The 17,965-nt window shown below is 39.0% G+C and overlaps 1 protein-coding gene across 2 annotated transcripts in view; it reads left to right on the forward strand.

Annotated features, from left to right (window-relative positions):
* VPS35L (VPS35 endosomal protein sorting factor like) overlaps positions 1–17,965 on the forward strand; it is a 156,765-nt gene that overhangs the window by 134,414 nt on the left and 4,386 nt on the right. For both annotated transcript variants that reach the window (XM_053695001.1, XM_053695002.1), the window contains exon 30: positions 15,058–15,204. In XM_053695001.1, the coding sequence (XP_053550976.1) occupies positions 15,058–15,204 (147 nt within the window). The remainder of the gene's footprint in view (positions 1–15,057; positions 15,205–17,965) is intronic.

Below are 17,965 nucleotides of genomic sequence, written 5' to 3' on the forward strand. Positions count from 1 at the left end.
AATCCACATCCCAGGAGTGGAAAATTGGGAAGCGGATTTTCTGAGTCGTCAGACATTTCATCCGGGGGAGTGGGAACTCCATCCGGAAATCTTTGCCCAAATTACTCAATTGTGGGGCATTCCAGACATGGATCTGATGGCCTCTCGTCAGAACTTCAAGGTTCCTTGCTACGGGTCCAGATCCAGGGATCCCAAGGCGACTCTAGTAGATGCACTAGTAGCACCTTGGACCTTCAACCTAGCTTATGTATTCCCACCGTTTCCTCTCATCCCCAGGCTGGTAGCCAGGATCAATCAGGAGAGGGCATCGGTGATCTTGATAGCTCCTGCGTGGCCACGCAGGACTTGGTATGCAGACCTGGTGAATATGTCATCGGCTCCACCATGGAAGCTACCTTTGAGACAGGACCTTCTTGTTCAAGGTCCGTTCGAACATCCGAATCTGGCCTCACTCCAACTGACTGCTTGGAGATTGAACGCTTGATTTTATCAAAGCGAGGGTTCTCAGATTCTGTCATTGATACTCTTGTTCAGGCCAGAAAGCCTGTAACTAGAAAAATCTACCATAAAATATGGAAAAAATATATCTGTTGGTGTGAATCTAAAGGATTCCCATGGAACAAGATAAAAATTCCTAAGATTCTATCCTTTCTTCAAGAAGGTTTGGAGAAAGGATTATCTGCAAGTTCTTTGAAGGGACAGATTTCTGCTTTATCTGTTTTACTTCACAAAAAGCTGGCGGCTGTGCCAGATGTTCAAGCTTTTGTTCAGGCTCTGGTTAGAATCAAGCCTGTTTACAAACCTTTGACTCCTCCTTGGAGTCTCAATTTAGTTCTTTCAGTTCTTCAGGGGGTTCCGTTTGAACCCTTACATTCCGTAGATATTAAGTTATTATCTTGGAAAGTTTTGTTTTTGGTTGCAATTTCTTCTGCTAGAAGAGTTTCAGAGTTATCTGCTCTGCAGTGTTCTCCTCCTTATCTGGTGTTCCATGCAGATAAGGTGGTTTTGCGTACTAAACCTGGTTTTCTTCCGAAAGTTGTTTCTAACAAAAACATTAACCAGGAGATAGTCGTGCCTTCTTTGTGTCCGAATCCAGTTTCAAAGAAGGAACGTTTGTTGCACAATTTGGATGCAGTTCGTGCTCTAAAATTCTATTTAGATGCTACAAAGGATTTCAGACAAACATCTTCCTTGTTTGTTGTTTATTCTGGTAAAAGGAGAGGTCAAAAAGCAACTTCTACCTCTCTCTCTTTTTGGATTAAAAGCATCATCAGATTGGCTTATGAGACTGCCGGACGGCAGCCTCCTGAAAGAATCACAGCTCATTCCACTAGGGCCGTGGCTTCCACATGGGCCTTCAAGAACGAGGCTTCTGTTGATCAGATATGTAAGGCAGCGACTTGGTCTTCACTGCACACTTTTACTAAATTTTACAAATTTGATACTTTTGCTTCTTCTGAGGCTATTTTTGGGAGAAAGGTTTTGCAAGCCGTGGTGCCTTCCATCTAGGTGACCTGATTTGCTCCCTCCCATCATCCGTGTCCTAAAGCTTTGGTATTGGTTCCCACAAGTAAGGATGGACCGGACACACCTATGTTGGAGAAAACAGAATTTATGTTTACCTGATAAATTACTTTCTCCAACGGTGTGTCCGGTCCACGGCCCGCCCTGGTTTTTTAATCAGGTCTGATAATTTATTTTCTTTAACTACAGTCACCACGGTATCATATGATTTCTCCTATGCAAATATTCCTCCTTTACGTCGGTCGAATGACTGGGGAAGGCGGAGCCTAGGAGGGATCATATGACCAGCTTTGCTGGGCTCTTTGCCATTTCCTGTTGGGGAAGAGAATATCCCACAAGTAAGGATGACGCCGTGGACCGGACACACCGTTGGAGAAAGTAATTTATCAGGTAAACATAAATTCTGTTTTTGTAAGCAATAAGTTTATGACCAAATGGCGATCACAGAAATGAACACGGACTCCAGGGAACAACTTTCAATACATTTCCTACGAAATAGCCATCAAGGTCAAATTTATTATGTTAATTCTTCATCACCGAGTTTAAGTGTTTGTGTAATGTAGATATAAATTCATAAATCTGATTCAGAAGTCTGATAGCCACATCTGGTGACATTAAACGTCTGACGCTGTCACTTGCAGGCTTGTTATCTACATCTGTTGATCGTTTATTTTCTGATACTGCAAACTAAACTGAGAAAACGGCAATGGAAGTGCAGCTGTGTTTCTCTGCTGATGACCTAATCAGATAATAAGCAACAGATTGTCCCATGATGCCTTAAGCAAGAGAGAACGCAAAGCCAGCAATAAACATTATCGCCAGTTAGTCTCCCTTGTTCTCATAAAAAGGATGATCAAGTTGTGACCTGATATAGGTGGCCCATCAAGGGCTGCGACATTTCGTATGGAGATTTTATGTAGATGCGGGCGCAGAATAAATTGTATTGATCCCATATTCTGAGCACATGATGTATTGTTGTGAGCAGAGATGTCGGGGGACTAAAATGCAAAATATGTTGTCAGCTTAACTTTAACGGGACAGAAAAGTCAAAATTAAACGTCCATGATTCAGAGCATGCAATTTCTTTCATGTAATTGGCAAGAGTCCATGAGCTAGTGACGTATGGGATATACAATCCTACCAGGAGGGGCAAAGTTTCCCAAACCTCAAAATGCCTATAAATACACCCCTCACCACACCCACAACTCAGTTTTACAAACTTTGCCTCCTATGGAGGTGGTGAAGTAAGTTTGTGCTAAGATTTCTACGTTGATATGCGCTTCTTAGCATTTTTGAAGCCCGATTCCTCTCAGAGTACAGTGAATGTCAGAGGGACGTGAAGGGAATATCACCTATTGAATGCAATGGTTTTCCTCACGGGGGATCTATTTCATAGGTTCTCTGTTATCGGTCGTAGAGATTCATCTCCTACCTCCCTTTTCAGATTGACGATATACTCTCATATTCCATTACCTCTACTGATAACCGTTTCAGTACTGGTTTGGCTATCTGCTATATGTGGATGGGTGTCTTTTGGTAAGTATGCGAGTTAGCACTTTATGTATTTATATAAAGTTCTAAATATATGTATTGTACTTATATTTGCCATGATTCAGGTTTTCAGTATATTTCCTTTTTGCAGACTGTCAGTTTCATATCTGGGAAATGCTTTTTTATGAAAGTTTATTTTTTACCTGGGGTATAGTCTCTTTTTCAAATTGACTGTCTTTTAAATTTGCGGGCAGAATTAGGCTCGCAAGGGCGCAAAATGCGTAAGTTTATTCTGTCATTCTTGGCGCGAGATTTTTTGGTTCAAAGTTACATTCGTTGACGCAAATTCGTCATTTCCGGCGTCTTAGTTGATGCCGAGTCCTTTACAAGGTTGCGTCATTTATGACGCGAGTGCGTCGTTTTCGGACGTTTTTGGCGCCAAAAAAATATTTTTCTGTTTGTTGTGCGTCATACTTGGCGCCAAATATTTTCATTATTTTAGACCCCATTTCTATTTGCCTCTTGCCTTTTTCTATGTCAGAGGGCTATGCTGTTTGCATTTTTTCCCATTCCTAAAACTGCCATATAAGGAAATTGATAATTTTGGTTTATATGTTGTTTTTTTCTCTTACATTTGCAAGATGTCTCAATCTGATCCTGTCTCAGAATTCACTGTTGGATCCCAGCTGCCTGATAACAGTTCTACCAAAGCTAAGTGCATTTGTTGTAAACTTGTGGAGATTATACCTCCAGCTGTGGTTTGTAATAGTTGTCATGATAAACTTTTACATGCAGAAAATGTATCCATCAGTTGTAGTTCATTACCTGTTGCTGTTCCCTCAACATCTAATGCACAATATATACCTGTAAATGTAAAATAATTTATTTCTGATTCTATTCAGAAGGCTTTGTCTGCCATCCCGCCTTCTAATAAACGTAAAAGGTCTTTTAAAACTTCTCATAGAGTTGATGAAATTTCAAATGACCGACAACATACTGATTTTTCCTTCTCTGATGAGGATCTATCTGATTCAGAAGATCCTGCCTCAGATATTGACACTGGCAAATCCTCTTATTTAAAATGGAGTATATTCGTTCTTTATTAAAAGAAGTGTTGAATACGTTGGATATAGAGGAAACTAGTCCTCTTGATATTAAAACTAGTAAATGTTTAAATTCTGTTTATATACCTCCTGTGGTTATTCCAGAGGTTTTTCCAGTTCCTAATGCTATTTCTGATAAGATTTCTAAAGAATGGAATAGGCCTGGTGGTACTTTTATTCCTTCTTCAAGGTTTAAAAAATGGTATCCTTTGCAAGCAGTTAGATTGGAGTTTTGGGAAAAGATCCCCAAAGTTGATGGGGCTATCTCTACTCTTGCTAAACGTACTACTATTCCTACGGAAGATAGTACTTCTTTTAAAGATCCTTTAGATAGGAAACTTCTTAGGCCTGCAATTTATTTGGCTGATGTTGCAGCTGCTTCAACTTTTTGGTTGGAAACTTTAGCGCAACAAGTATCAGATCATGATTTGTTTAGCATTGTTAAGTTGATTCAACATGCTATTAATTTCATTTGTGATGCCATTTTTGATATCATCAAAATTGATGTTAGATATATGTCTTTAGATATTTTAGCTAGAAGAGCTTTGTGGCTCAAATCTTGGAATGCTGATATGACTTCTAAGTCCAGATTGCTGTCACTTTCTTTCCAAGGTAATAAATTATTTAGTTCTCAGTTGGATTCAATAATTTCAACTGTCACTGGGGGGAGGGAGTTTTTTTGCCAAAGGATAGAAAACCTAAAGGTAAATCTAAAGCTTCTAACCGTTTTCGTTCCTTTCGACATAATAAGGAACAGAAATCTAATCCTTCCCCAAAGGAATATGTTTCCAATTGGAAGTTTCCTCAAATTGGAATAAATCCAAGCCATTTAAGAGATCAAAGCCAGCCCCCAAGTCCGCATGAAGGTGCGGCCCTCATTCCAGCTCAGCTGGTAGGGGGCAGAATAAAATTCTTCAAAGATGTTTGGATCAATTCGGTCCAAAATCATTGGATTCAGAGTATTGTCTCTCAGGGGTACAGAATAGGATTCAGAGTAAGACCACCTGTGAGAAGATTTTCAGGGCCTGGGGTTTTATTCCAATCTATTCATTGTCCCAAAGAAAGAAAATTAATTCAGACCAGATTTGGATCTAAAGATTTTGAATCGATATGTAAGGGTACTTTCAAGATGGTGACTATAAGGACTATTCTGCCTTTTGTTCAGCAAGGGCATTATATGTCCACAATAGACTTAAAGGATGCATATCTTCATATTCCGATTCATCCAGATCACTATCATTTCCTGAGATTCTCTTTTCTAGACAAGCATTACCAATTTGTTGCTCTTCCTTTTGGCCTAGCAACAGCTCCAAGAATCTTTTCAAAGGTTCTCGGTGCCCTACTCTCTGTAATCAGAGAGTGGGGTATTGCAGTGTTTCCTTATTTGGACGATATCTTGGTACTCGCTCAGTCTTTACGTTCTGCAGAATCTCACGTGAATCAACTAGTGTTGTTTCTTCAAAGACATGGTTGGAGGATCAATTTACCAAAAAAGTTCTTTGATTCCTCAGACAAAGGTAACCTTTTTAGGTTTCCAGATAGATTCAGTGTCCATGACTTTGTCTCTAACAGACAAGAGACGTTTGAAATTGGTTGCAGCCTATCGGAACCTTCAGTCTCAGTCATTCCCTTCAGTAGCTATGTGCATGGAAGTTTTAGGTCTCATGACTGCAGCATCGGACGCGATCCCCTTTGCTCATTTTCATATGAGACCTCTCCAGCTTTGTATGATGAACCAATGGTGCAGGGATTATACAAGGATATCACAATTAATATCCTTAAATCCCAATGTTGCCTTTCTCTGACTTGGTGGTTAGATCACCATCGTATAATTTTAGGGGCCTCTTTCGTTCGTCCAACCTGACTGTGATCACAACAGATGCAAGTCTTTCAGGTTGGGGAGCTGTTTGGGGATCTCTGACAGCACAAGGGGTTTGGAAATCTCAAGAGGTGAGATTACCAATCAATATTTTGGAACTCCGTGCAATTCTCAGGGCTCTTCAGTTTTGGCCTCTGTTGAAGAGAGAACCGTTCATTTGTTTTCAGACAGACAATATCACAACTGTGGCATATGTCAATCATCAGGGTGGGACTCACAGTCCTCAAGCTATGTAAGAAGTATCTTGGATGCAGCTCCTGTCTAATTTCTGCAGTTCATATCCCAGGTATAGACAATTGGGAAGCGGATTATCTCAGTCGTCAGACTTTACATCCGGGAGAATGGTCTCTCCATCCAGATGTTTCTTCTCAAATTGTTCAGATGTGGGGGATTCCAGAAATAGATCTGATGCCTTCTCATTTAAACAGGGATGTCCAGGGATCCTCAGGTGGAAGCAGTGGATGCGTTGACACTTCCTTGGTGTTATCAACCGGCTTATATTTTTCCGCCTCTAGTTCTTCTTGCAAGAGTGATCTCCAAAATTATCATGGAGCAATTGTTTGTGCTGCTGATGGCTCCAGCATGGCTTCACAGGTTTTGGTATGCGAATCTTGTTCGGATGTCCAGTTGCTAACCTTGGCCACTTCCATTAAGGCCAGACCTTCTATCTCAAGGTCCGTTTTTCCATCAGGATCTCAAATCATTAAATTTGAAGGTATGGAAATTGAACGCTTAGTGCTTAGTCATAGAGGTTTCTCTGACTCAGTGATTAATACTATGTTGCAGGCTCGTAAATCTGTTTCTAGAAAGATTTATTATCGAGTTTGGAAGACTTACATTTCATGGTGTTCTTCTCATAAATTCTCTTGGCATTCTTTTAGAATTCCTAGAATTTTACACTTTCTTCAGGATGGTTTAGATAAAGGTTTGTCTGCAAGTTCCTTGAAAGGACAAATCTCTGCTCTTTCTGTTTTATTCCACAGGAAAATTGCTAAACTTCCTCATATTCATTGTTTTGTACAGGCTTTGGTTCGTATCAAGCCTGTCATTAAATCAATCTCTCCTCTTTGGAGTCTTAATTTGGTTTTAAAGATTTTACAGGCCCCTCCATTTGAGCCTATGCATTCTTTGGATATTAAACTACTTTCCTGGAAAGTGTTGTTCCTTTTGGCCATCTCTTCTGCTAGAAGAGTTTCTGAATTATCCGCTCTCTCTTGTGAATCTCCTTTTCTGATTTTTCATCAGGATAAGGCAGTTTTGCAGACTTCATTTAAATTCTTACCTAAGGTTGTGAATTCTAACAACATTAATAGAGAAATTGCTGTCCCTTCTTTGTGTCCTAATCCTAAGAATTCTTTGGAGAGATCTTTACAATCTGTGATGAGAGCTCTGAAATATTATGTTGAAGCCACTAAAATTTTCAGGAAGACTTCTAGTCTATTTGTTATCTTTTCTGGTTCCAGGAAAGGTCAGAAGGCTTCTGCCATTTCTTTGGCATCGTGGTTAAAGCTTTTGATTCATCAAGCTTATTTGGAGTCGGGTAAAGCCCCGCCTCAGAGAATTACAGCTCATTCTACTAGATCAGTTTCCACTTCTTGGGCTTTTAAGAATGAAGCTTCAGTTGATCAGATTTGCAAAGCAGCAACTTGGTCTTCTTTGCATACATTTACTAAATTCTACCATTTTGATGTGTTTGCTTCTTTGGAAGCAGTTTTTGGTAGGAAAGTTCTTCAGGCAGCTGTTTCAGTTTGATTCTTCTGCTTATGATTTAAGTTTTTATTTTTATTTTTTGAGAATAAACTTATATTTGGGTGGTGGATTTATTTTTTTCAGCAAAATGGCTGTTTTTATTTTGTCCCTCCCTCTCTAGTGACTCTTGCGTGCAGTTCCACATCTTGGGTATTGCTATCCCATACATCACTAGCTCATGGACTCTTGCCAATTACATGAAAGAAAACATAATTTATGTAAGAACTTACCTGATAAATTCATTTATTTCATATTGGCAAGAGTCCATGAGGCCCACCCTTTTTTATGGTGTTATGATTTTTTTGTATAAAGCACAATTATTTCCAAATTCCTTTGTTGATGCTTTTTATTCCTTTCTTTATCACCCCACTTCTTGGCTATTCGTTAAACTGAATTGTGGGTGTGGTGAGGGGTGTATTTATAGGCATTTTGAGGTTTGGGAAACTTTCCCCCTCCTGGTAGGATTGTATATCCCATACGTCACTTGCTCATGGACTCTAAATGAATTTATCAGGTAAATTCTTACATAAATTATGTTTTTACACAAATTTCCTATTTACTTCTATTAGCTAAACTACTTTGTTCTTTTTGTATCCTTTGTTGAAAAGCATATCTAGGTAGGCTAAGGAGAAGCAATGAACTACCGGGAGCTAGCTGCTGATTGGTGGCTGCACACATACATCTCGTCACTGGCTCACCTGGTGTGTTCAGCTAGCTCCCAGTAGTGCATTGCTGCTCTAGAGCTGACTTTGCAGGGGTTAAACAAACAGTTATCTGCCAGCAACAGTGCCATAACACATCATGATTTAAACAACTGTCCAGTTTACTTCTATTATCAAATTTGTTTCATTCTTTTGGTATCATTTGTTGAAGGAGCAGCAATGCACTCAACACATACATGGATGAGCCAATAACAATCAGTATATATGCAGCCACCAATCAGCAGCTAGGACCTAGGTTCTTTGCTGCTCCTGAGCTTTCCTAGATAAACCCTTCAGCAAAGGATACCAAGAGAAGGAAGCAAATTAAATAATCAAAGTAAATTGGAAAGTTGTTTAAAATCACATGATCTCTCTGATTTCATGTCCTTTTAATAAACTGTATGTTAAAAGGGACACAAAATACCCTTCATGCACCTCCTTATAATCAAGGCTGCTGCTATTTTGTAACCTAGGTTACACTGCAGGTATCTGAAGGAGAGTTATTGCCCATGTGCCAACTCATGAGCACCGGAATGTAGTGAAAGAGTTCAATATGGCGGCTTTTGTGACATTCATAGTATATGTTATTGCATTGTCTTTTTATTATGCACGTGTTAATTATGCAATTCTACTGTAGTGGTCCTTTAAAGGGACACTGAACCCACATTTTTTCTTTCATGATTCAGATAGAGCATGCAAATTTAAGCAACTTTTTAATTTACTCCTATTATCAATTGTTCTTCGTTCTCTTGCTTTCTTTATTTGAAAAAGAAGGCATCTAAGCTAATTTTTTGGTTCAGACCATGGAAAGTACTTGTTTATTGGTGGGTGAATTTATCCACCAATCAGCAAGAACAACACAGTGTGTTCACCAAAAATGGGCCGGCATCTAAACTTACATTCTTGCATTTCAAATAAAGATACCAAGAGAATGAAAAAAAATTGATAATAGGAGTAAATTAGAAAGTTGCATGCTCTATCTGAATCACGAAATAAAAAAATTGGGTTCAGTGTCCCTTTAAATGACTTATACACATCTCTAGTTCTCCTTGTATACCTTTATCATTGTGTTGGACTTACATTACTCGCCAGTGGCGCAACATCTGCCAGCAAGGTAGTGGCCCATCACTTGTCACCTGCACAGTATAGTGTGAAACTGAAAGAGACCGTAAACCCCATTTTTTTCTGGCTCCTAAGCTTACATTCCCGCTTTTTCAAATAAAGATAGCAAGAGAACAAAGAAAAATTAATAATAGGAGTAAATTAGAAAGTTGCTTAAAATTGCTGCTCTATCTGAATCATGAAAGAAAAAAATTGGGTTTAGTGTCCCTTTAAATTAAAGTGATGGTAAACGTTCCCCTTTGTATAAACAGATCCGGAATGTTAGCAATATTTTAGGTGGAGTTTAATTCATCTATACCGTACTCTATTGCTAACATTCCGCATCTGTTTATACAAAGGGCAGCATTTACCATCACTTTAAACAGCATGACCGTATATTCTAGGCTCCTCTGACAGGGATAGGTATAAAACAAAACAAAAACGTTATTCGCCCATTTTGTGTTTTTTAACCTGTTTTTTTCTTGCACTAACACTTCAGTCTCCCGCACGCCTCCTCCAGCCTAACCTTTTATCCACTGTTTGCTTTGTATTTGTCCGGAATAGCCACTATAGGTATAAATTTGTCCACTGGCATAGTGTCAGCACAGGCTGCCATGGCAATGAGCCATTATTTCAAGATGGATGGCCACCACATGCCAAGGGATAGAGAATGGCAGAAATGAATTCAACAGCCTGTTAAATAGCCCCTCTCGGTTGCATTCATCCATTCTCGAGATGCTGACGTTGCCAGCTATTGCCTGTATACAGTGCCTGCACACTGCTGATGTATAGCGGCTTATGCAGAGATCAAGCGGAGTATGAAATTCAGTAATTAATGTACTGAGCTGCGTATTCAGTTCCAAACCTTATAACTCTGATTTCATTACTCCAGCACTTTGTTGGTCATCTTTCAATCGAGAGAGCTGAGTAATGGCTCGGTGAAACATATTAATGACTATAAGTATTCTATGTGGCTATAAAGCAGCAGGATCAAAATGCATCAGACAAAACACTCAACACATGCAGTTTATAAAACGTGTTTAATGAAATAATGTTTTTATTATCTGATGATCTGGGAATCACTGTATCACCCTATACATTACATTCAGAATTTAGGGTAACAATGCAGTTAAAAGGGGCATTTAAAAAAGCATCTTATCATATCAACCTATTATTGAAAGCCTGTTTAAACTCTGCAAACAAAAAGCAGCCTTTAACCCTTTGGCTGCTAAGCCATTTCCCACCTGGGTGCTAATATTTTTTTTTTATTATTATTTTTGAAATTATTTAAAACATTTTTTTTTTAACTTTTTTTTTTTTTTTTTTTACAGACCCCCAAGACTTACACTGTTGGAAAGGTTAGGCGATAGGTCTTGGGGGTCTGTAGCTGCTTAGATGCCTGAGATACAGGCTTCTAAGCAGCATGCCCCCTCCTCCTATACTTAACATTAAGTATAAGTAAAGTTGCGCGGTGACGTCATCACGTAATTGCGCGTGACGTCACTGCGCATCACGTGAAGCCCCGGTGATGCCTGTCACTCTACAGGCACGATCGCCGGGGTAGGAGCAGTAAGGAGCCCCCAGATCTCCCTCAAGGTGGGAGAGTGCTCATGACGGCTCTGAGCCGTCATTAGCACCAGAGTGAGAAACTCTGTGACGGCTCAGAGCCGTCATTACCACTCAAAGGGTTAAAATATGTGTAAGTCCATGAAAGGAAAATAAACTTTTATGATTCAGATAGAGCAGCAGTTTTAAGACCGTTTACAATTTACTTTCATTATCAATTTTTTTTTGTATACACACTTTCTGGGGAAAAAGATCCTACTGAGCATGTGCACAAGCTCACAGGGTATACATATACTAGTCTGTGATTGGCTGATGTCTGTCACATGATGCAGGGGGCTGGAACAAAATCCACTATTTATTTGAAGTTTTGAGTAGGTGTTAAATCATTGCCTTTTTATTATGCACTTGTTAATTATGCAATTCTACTGCATTGAGTTGTCCTTTAAAGGGCCATGATACTCAAATGCTTAAACACTTGAAACTGATGCAGTATAACTGTAAAAAGCTGACTAGAAAATATCACCTGAACATCTCTATGTAAAAAAGAAAGATATTTTACCTCAAAAGTTTCTCAGTAGCCACATCCCATTGTAAAGGACTTCTAAGCAGCAAATCAGTATGTCTGTCCCGGGACAGCTAAGGGAGTGAGCTTTCGTGCACACATCTTATTTCCCTATTCAGTTTAAGGAAGTTTACAATGAAATCTCATGAGAGTTAAGTGAAATATCATGAGATCACAGTAAAAGAGTTCATGACCTCAGCACTGCTGATGCTGATTGGCTTCTGTTCATTTCTTTTTCTTTTTTTTTACCTGCAGCTGGGAGCAGCTGAGTATAACTTTTTACACAGAACTTACTCTGCTGAGCTGAGGAAATTGTGAGGTAAAATATCTTCTTTTTTACATAGAGATGCTCAGGTGATATTTTCCTGTCAGCTTTTTACAGTTATACTGCATCAGTTTCAAGTGATTTAGCATATGAGTATTATGTCCCTTTAAGGAACAACCGATTTGCAAGCTTTGTTGGGTATTTATTTCTAAAATATTTGCTGGAGTAAATGCCTTTTGCAGACAGTATGAGATTGGCTGAATCTGACATACCCAGGTATAAATATATATAGTAACAGAGGTAGAATCATTTCAAAGACAATATTTTCATAGGTTTTACAAATGAAATCACTTCCTCTACATGGTTTATATCACTCTGGCGTGCAAAATCTGCCTGAAAAAATCAGAATCAAGAGTTCCAGCCTGATATACGCGGTTCATCATCCAGTGCATGAGATGTTGCAGGAAAATATACAGTACATGCTTGTAATATTTTTCACGCTTCGGGTACCCATATTGCCTCAGAATGCCATTCCAAAAGCAAGCAAGAATACAAACACGCTTTTATTCTCACTGTAAATCTTCGCCACTCACTTGCTGGTGAGCACCACATAAATCTGGCTGCGTATTTTCCCTGCATATCTTCTTGAATATGCCTAAAAATCTGGCGTGAATTAAATCAAATACGCTTTAATATAAAAATATGATGTGTGTCTTTTCTGACTATAGCCACAAGCTTTTAGCAAATTATGGGTGTCAACTTAGAAAGAGCTGTCAGTTGAGAAAATGACAGATAGAGCTGGTTTGAATAGAATTTTTACGTAGCTTGTGCGATGTCGGCTACTTACATAAATCAAGGCTATATTTATTATTATTTATTGGACAATGAAAGTCCACTAGTTATAATGTTAGGGCCATCATGGAACAAACACTCAACGGCCAATTAATTGGTGCAATTCCAGTAAGACTTCAGCAACTTCTGCAAAAGAAATGTAAAACTGTGCCTCCTATTTTTTTTGTTTTCAACATTTTTACAATGTTATAAAGTTTATATGAGCTACGAGGCTTTATCATTTATGCATAAGTCTATAGGATTATTATATAGCTCCATATCACTGTTTTATTATTTTTATACAGTCAGTCTACTGCATTATATAATTTTACAGCATTATTGTGAGAACTATAACATTATATAGTTATACCTCTATTACACAGTTCAACACCAACATTCTAACATTTATTGTTATTTTGTACAGTTAAACATTATCATTTCTATACTGTCAATATACAGTTTTACAGAATCATATGTCTATGCACTTGTAGAGCGCTGACAAATTTAATTTAAAGTAATTCTGTCTCTACCTGAGTTAAAGGGACATTGAACCCAATTTTAAACAATCAGTTTAATCAGGCCATTAAACTGAATGAAGCTCGCTCCCGCTACCAGACCCAAAGCGGGAGCGAGTTACATTCAGTTTAATGTCGCGATCGGGCGCGCTGTGACCAGACAGCGTGCCTGTGATGCACTTAGAAAAAAACAGAACCGCTCAGTAGAGCCAGGAGCGGCATTCTCCAAAACTATATCTCTGTAATACTTTGTTGTATAAAGTTGGCGCTCAGCTAATGTTATATAATTGTGCACTTTGTGCAGAATTATATAACATTATTTTGTAGGTTTACTGCCCTTTTAAAATGGGGGGGGGGTTACTATACTATAGAATAATTTATCAGCCAAGTCTAAACATTGTAAAAAATAATTACCATCTTGTTTGCTGCAATTGTTTTCAGTATCCAAACTGCATCCACCATTCACCTTATTTGAAGGGGCCAATCTGGGCTTTAGTCTGCAGACAACAAGGCTAGCTACTGGCATTATGTTAGTATAAAGTGCATTTTTACAGTTATTCTCTGATAAAGTCAATTAGGGACACATATGTAGCAGGGTTGGCATTGATAAATCAGCAGGTGCATTTCAAGTTCTGAGAATTAGAAATTGCTCAATATTCAGAGCTAAATTTAAAAGGTAAAAGGAAGGTGCAAAGTAGTTTCATTAAACATTTTATTTAAAAATCTCAAGTGCACCTAACTGACCTAATAGAACAAAGTCACATATAAAGATAACTTTTACAATATGTTTGTGAACACATTTCTTTATTACAATAACTTAGAGAAATATTAAACAGTAAATATGAGCTAGAAATAATTATGTATTCAAAGCAAAGATTAGCCTGAGAATCGCTTGTAGATTTGTTTTTTACAATTATATTAGTTGTCTAAATATTGAAGATATAAGTGTAAAGGCTTAGTTTCTAATTTATAAAGTAACAGGAGCCACCACGTTTGAACTAGTTTTCTGTTTCTCTCTCTTCTGCTTAGAATAATTAGGGTCAGATATAAATCGGACAATAAAAAAAGACTATGTGCAAACAATGCGGTGTACAAACCCTGTTGGATAATCCTACATTCTACACAAGCTTGTTACAGTCTCTCCTATTGCCTGTTTTATTTCTGTTCTTAAAGTGAAAGTCAACCCTAGCGTTTGTGAAATGCTAGGATTGACCATTAAAACAAATAAAGGGGACTTTCATTCGTATAGCATACTTCATGCAGAAATCTCATTTATTTGTTTCAAGCGATCGCCGCTCTGAGCTGCTAAGGCAGCCCACAGCAGAACGCTGTTTTGCTAAAAGGTGACGTTTCCACCTCTTAGCAAATAGCGTGCATGAAATCTGGCTCCCATTGGCGCCAAGCCGGATTTACCGCACGGCTATTGGCTAAAGAGGTGAAAACGTTGTCTCTCTAGCAAAACAGCAATCTGCCCTGGGCTGCCTTAGCAATAGTTTCAATAGTCAATCCTGGCATTTCAGAAACTCTAGGGTTGACTTTCACTTTAATTGTTTTCAGCGGGAGAGTGAGATTAGTGGGAAAACTTAAATTCAAACATGGCGGTACTCATAGCTTTAGAAAACCCACCATTTTGGCAGTCTGCTGAGGCCTACTGACTCTTCAGAATAATGTTAAATGCACAATAAAATGTTTGGCTTACTGATGTGAGAACGTGTCTTTACCATTTGGTTTATCCAAAAACATTACAAAGTTTTTTTTGTTTTTTTTTAGACTCTAAAGCGTCAGAGCTTCCTGGCCTTGCAGTTATTTAATAGCATTCTTGCTCATGGCGATCTGAGAAACAACAAACTTAACCAGCTCGCTGTAAATCTATGGAATCTTGCTCAAAAACATGGCTTTGCGGACACCAAAACCATGGTAAGGAGACATGAGCGCTTTTGTCTGTTATCTGAGAATGTCTTCTCTATATTCAGCAATGGGGAAACAGCTGGATAAACCTGTGATGCAATATATTAGCAGATAGCATCACATTAGTGCAGAACTTCAGTCTGTAAATCTGTGAAACTGGAGAATTACAGTATTATTTATTTCATAAAGGTGCTGAGAGTCCACGATCCATTACTCCTGGAAATTACACTGCTGTAAAGATTCACAAAACTCCAAGAGCCCTAACCCCCCCCCCCCACACACACACACACATTACTGGAAACTAATCTTATTTTTGCCTCTGCAGAAGGAAGGTGATGAATGGAGGTGCTCCAGATTTTATTTTGCGAGAGGGGTCCTCAGACCGAACTAGGGTCCAGTTTTCCATCAGAGAGCTACTGTTGTATAGAGGGAAACCTTTGGAGTATGGGTAATTGCACAAGTTTACCCTATGGGAGTAAGTCACAGGCCTGCCACAGGTGTCACAAGGACCGGTCCTTAGCCTCTTCCTGTTGGTTCAACATTATATTGCACATATTTAAATCCTCTTCTGTCACTCGTACATCACTAGATTGGCTATCTACTGGAAGCAGTTTTTCTCTGCTTATGGTAAGTACAGTAGTGTGGGTGCCTATCATGTAAGTGTGGGGGTTGTTATTTGGCCCCTTCTTAGTCTGTAGGCTATTAGTAGGTACTCTTGTATGGGTATGTCATAGCCTGGGTACTATTATGTCAGGCATTTTATGTGGCATGGGTATGCAGGTACCTTATTTTCACCCTATGTATTTTTTTACTCTGAGGCTTATGCGCACATCAGCACATTTTAATAGTCAACAAGTGTTGGCTTATTTTTGCACCTTTGTTACCGTGTATCTGTTTAGTGGACGTCAGCTTTTTTTCATCAGTTTTAATCATCTATGCGCGTGTTTGTAAGGTTCCCATAAGCTCTGTTCACATTAAAATGCAAACTGCATGGCGGGGACGCCGCTGCTGACTCCCTTGTTTGAGCACTGGTTAGGATTGAACCAGGGACTCAAGGTTCAGAGCCCAGCTTGCTCTGCCTGTGCCATTGGATGATGATTACTTGCAGGGGTTTATGGAGGAATATTTTCATCAGTATGTGTGTCTCTCAGCACCACCCACTCTGGATGCTAGCCAATCAGGGAGGTGCTCTCACTACATATTGAGTTACCTATTCCTTTACCCCTTGCTTTAGCATTGAAGCCTATCCTGTTCCTGGTTCCAGTTTGTTGCTGTACTTCCTTCATTGCCTAAGTTTGGATACTTGCTGCTTACCTTGGACTGTCCTTTGCATTTGGCACAGTTAGTACTACTGCTTGGACTTTCCCTATTGCAGTCTTCCAACTCCAGTACCTTATTGCCTGCTTTGGCTTTTTTTTTAACCCGTCTCCAGCGCTGAATTTGCTGCAGCTTGTATTCAGCACATTGTATTTCCTTTGCTTACTCCAGAAGCTGCCATTCCCTTTGCTTTGCCCAGGAGCATCATTTCCTTTGTTTAGCCCAGAAGTATGTACTACAGTCCTTGGCCCTGAAGTGGGTTTTTCAGTACTTGGCTCTTGCCTGTCTAAACTTGCACTTGAACATCAGCTATACTATTGCTTATACCTGTTTCCCAGTATAAACTACTTCAGGACATTACTTGCTATTTGCCTGTGTAACTTTCTCCTAATAAACAGGACTGTTGTATATATTTGAATCTCCAGTCTATTGCTACGCTATCTGCCCAGTTCCCTGCTATTAGGCTTCATCCTCTTGAAGAGGTCAGAATCATGACAGTGTTTTAGTTATGTGCGTTGTTTTACATATACTTGGTTTTTTTTATCTTGCATTGGTTTTCCTGCGCTCATTTTGTGCGCGTCCTTCAGTTCCTGATGTTGGGTTAGTGGTCATCATTTTTCTTCCGCTACTATATGGATATTTAACGCTCCTTAGCTTGCTTAGTCCCTGGTGGGGGGTAAGATTTTCTTTAATTCCAAGAGCTGTTTTTTTGTGGGTGTAAGGTCACTTTGCTTATCTTGCCTTTATTACTATTGTGATGCTTAAATCATTATTTGTTTAATTTATTCATTATCTGCCTGTTAAACTATTTTGTATAATGGAGCAAACAGATCCTGTCCCCTGTTCTATAAATACTAGACCCTCAGAAGCTGGATCTTCTGAAAACTTTCCTACTAATATTAAGTGTATTTTTTGCAAGTTGGTTGATATAATTTCCCTCACTCAGCTTTGTAAATCTTGTACGGAAGTTTGTGGATGCTCTCATTGCTCCTTTGTTGTTTTGTCTGGCCTGCATTTTTCTTCTCTCGTTCTGTTTTCAAGAGTAATTGCCCTGGATCAAGCAGGAGGTTCCATCAGTAATCCTGATTGCTCCAGTTCAGCCTCGCAGAACTTGGTTTGTGGATCTGGTGCAGATGTCAAGTTGTCTGTCCTCCATGGCCTCTTCCTCTGCGTCACAACATTCTGTCTCAATGTCCATTTTTTTTTATCAGGATCTAAAATCTCTAAACTTGATGGCTTGGAGATTGAACGCTTAGTTTTAAGACAAAGATGTTTTTCTGATTCTGTCATTAAAACTTTGGTTCAACCCCGTAAACCTGTGACAAGGAAAATCTATCACAAGGCTTGTAATGCTTTTATTTCATGGGGTGAAGAACATGGATTTATTTGGCATTCTTTTAGAATTCCTAGAACTCTTCAATTTGTTTAGGGTGGTTTTGTTAAGGGTTTATCT

Source organism: Bombina bombina, chromosome 11 (genome assembly GCF_027579735.1).
Source record: "Bombina bombina isolate aBomBom1 chromosome 11, aBomBom1.pri, whole genome shotgun sequence".
Lineage (NCBI taxonomy): Eukaryota > Metazoa > Chordata > Amphibia > Anura > Bombinatoridae > Bombina > Bombina bombina.